The 2,380-nt window shown below is 46.3% G+C and overlaps 1 protein-coding gene across 1 annotated transcript; it reads left to right on the forward strand.

The window, feature by feature from the left end:
* Positions 1–362: 362 nt before the first annotated feature.
* On the forward strand, positions 363–1,912 carry tbcc (tubulin folding cofactor C). The gene has a single exon (XM_059985788.1). It carries the CDS (start codon positions 485–487, stop codon positions 1,526–1,528), a length of 1,044 nt encoding a protein of 347 aa, XP_059841771.1. The 5' UTR covers positions 363–484; the 3' UTR covers positions 1,529–1,912.
* The last annotated feature ends 468 nt before the right edge of the window (positions 1,913–2,380 follow it).

Here is a 2,380-nt window from a genome sequence, read left to right on the forward strand (position 1 = left end):
CTAGTTCTACCAGATGGAGAACAGTTCTTGAGAAAGAAACAGGGAGCATTAAGGCCTTCATGATAGAGGATGTAAGTGTAGAGAGACTGGACTTCCATGGTGAAAATGAGGCGAACAGGGGCAGGGAATTAAAAGTTACCGTGGAGAGCGAGTGCATGTGAATTGTCGCGGATGGGACTGAACCAAGGGCAATAGAATGGAGTCGAGGTATGAGGACACAAGTTGAGTGGGACAAGGGCAGACTGAAACAACAGGTCTACCCTGACAGTCAGGTCAGGGTTGTGGATACGGGGTAGGAGGGGAAAGCGGACAGCGCGAGGTCAGGGGAAATAGGAGTTTGGTGACAGGGATGGGAACTTTCTACCCATATCCCTTTGAACCCAAGACGCAATCCAATCAGAATTGCCAATACGAGGAGGCGCCGGCTGCCAATCGGACCAATAAACGTTGCTGCAGCGGGGCTTCTGGTCGGGAAGGATCCTAAATGGCGCTGGTAGGGGAGGGTGAGAAGCCAGAGCAGTTAGCGGAGGAAATCCCTGAGTATGACCGGCGCAAGGAGAGGATGGTGGAGACCCTGCAGCGACGGGACCAGGAGCGACAACAGGGCATGGAGCGGAGGAAACTGGCCAAAGACGAGATGGCGGTGAAGGAGGAGAAGTCCAACGTCTTCAGCGCGGCCTTTTCGGAGGAGAGGTCCTCTATAGAGGCGCTGCTGGCGGGCTGCGAGGGCGCCGACAACGCGGCGCTCACCCACAGCTTCGAGGAAATCGTCCAGAAGATACAGCGGCTGCAGAAGTTCGTCAACGACAGCATGATGTTCCTGTCAGCCTACGAGCTGCGCCAGGCCCAGACCGCCTTGCAGAAGTTGCAGGCGGCGGTGGCGGAGAAACGGGACGAGTGCCTACCCAAGAAGAAGTTCGCATTCAAATCGCGCAAAAAAGAAAACGTCGGCCCCAGGGAGGCCAAACCCTCCTCCCCTTGTGACGGGAGCACTAGCCAGCCCAGGATGATCGAGCAAAACCTCTGCGGCTTCTCGGACGCTGACTCGCAGGTACTGGTCCGCTTGGCAGACGAGATCAGCGGCAAGGACGTGCTTTTAACCAGGCTGTCCAACTGCATCGTTAAGCTTCTCGGCTCGCCCAACACCCTGCACATCAAGAATATCACCAATTCCAAGGTGTTGTGCGGACCTGTCTCGACCTCTGTGTTTATTGACCAATCTTCCGGCTGTACATTCGCTTTCGCATGCCAGCAATTGCGAACCCATAACACTAAGGATGCAAAGGTGTACCTGCATGTAACCAGCAGAGCCATCGTGGAAGATTGCACTGGAGTTTCTTTTGCACCGTTTAACTGGACGTATGAAGGCATCGAGAGAGACTTTGAACAGGCAGGGTTAGACAGAACAAAAAACAATTGGAACGCTATTGACGATTTCAACTGGCTTGCGTCTGATCATTCCCCTAACTGGAGTATTTTGCCGGAGGAATCTCGAATAACTGATTGGGATGAAATCTTAGCTCCTTGATTGTGCCTATTATACCCAAAGTTGGCGTTCATTGACCAATCGCAGGAATTGCTGCTTGGTTTCTGCTGTGTACCTGTACTTGAATAAATGCAAAATAAGCCTTGTGACAGAAAATCTGTTATTTAACTTTTTTGGCCAATTTTATTTAAAAGATGTTGTGGGTTGAATGTGATCTTTAATAGTTGGCATGTTATTTGTAAAATGTTTTCTGTATTTGGGAATGTTTCATCCACTGTACCTTTGTCAGTGTTTTCTCAGTGTTTGCACCTCAGTTTGAAAATGTTTTATTGTTGGAAGTAGATTTCAATTGAAACAAAGTTAAAACACATGTCAGAATGCATAAGGTTAACGGATAAAATAAAAGAAGAACAATCTTGAACTGGCTTGGTTTGTTTTTAAATAAGAACTAATAAAATCCATAGACTTGAAATTGAACTTCCATTTGCCTTTAATTGTAAACAATGTACTACTAAATTTGTGCTTTAACATTGAGAAGACGTCCAAAATAAATCGTGGTCGGCTTCTCCCTGATTAAAGTGGGGAATGTTAACAGAATTTGAAACATACTTTTAAAGTAGTAGTTGTCTTTAGCTATGATGGAAGTAATGGTGTGGTATTCAAGCCCTGCTCAGTTCAAATTCCCTGCTTTCCAGATAGAATTTGTAATGGAATTGCAGTTGTCTTAAGTCAATTTATTGTTTGTTTCCTTTTCAAATTTATTGTCACTTAGCCATATACAACCAAATGAAGCTGTTCCTCCAGACCAAGGTGCACAACACAGTAAATATAACTCTCACACAAGCAATATTATCACAAATAAAGGTGTATTTATGATGCAAGTTTTTAAAAGTT

The sequence above is a fragment of the Hypanus sabinus genome, chromosome 12 (genome assembly GCF_030144855.1).
Source record: "Hypanus sabinus isolate sHypSab1 chromosome 12, sHypSab1.hap1, whole genome shotgun sequence".
Lineage (NCBI taxonomy): Eukaryota > Metazoa > Chordata > Chondrichthyes > Myliobatiformes > Dasyatidae > Hypanus > Hypanus sabinus.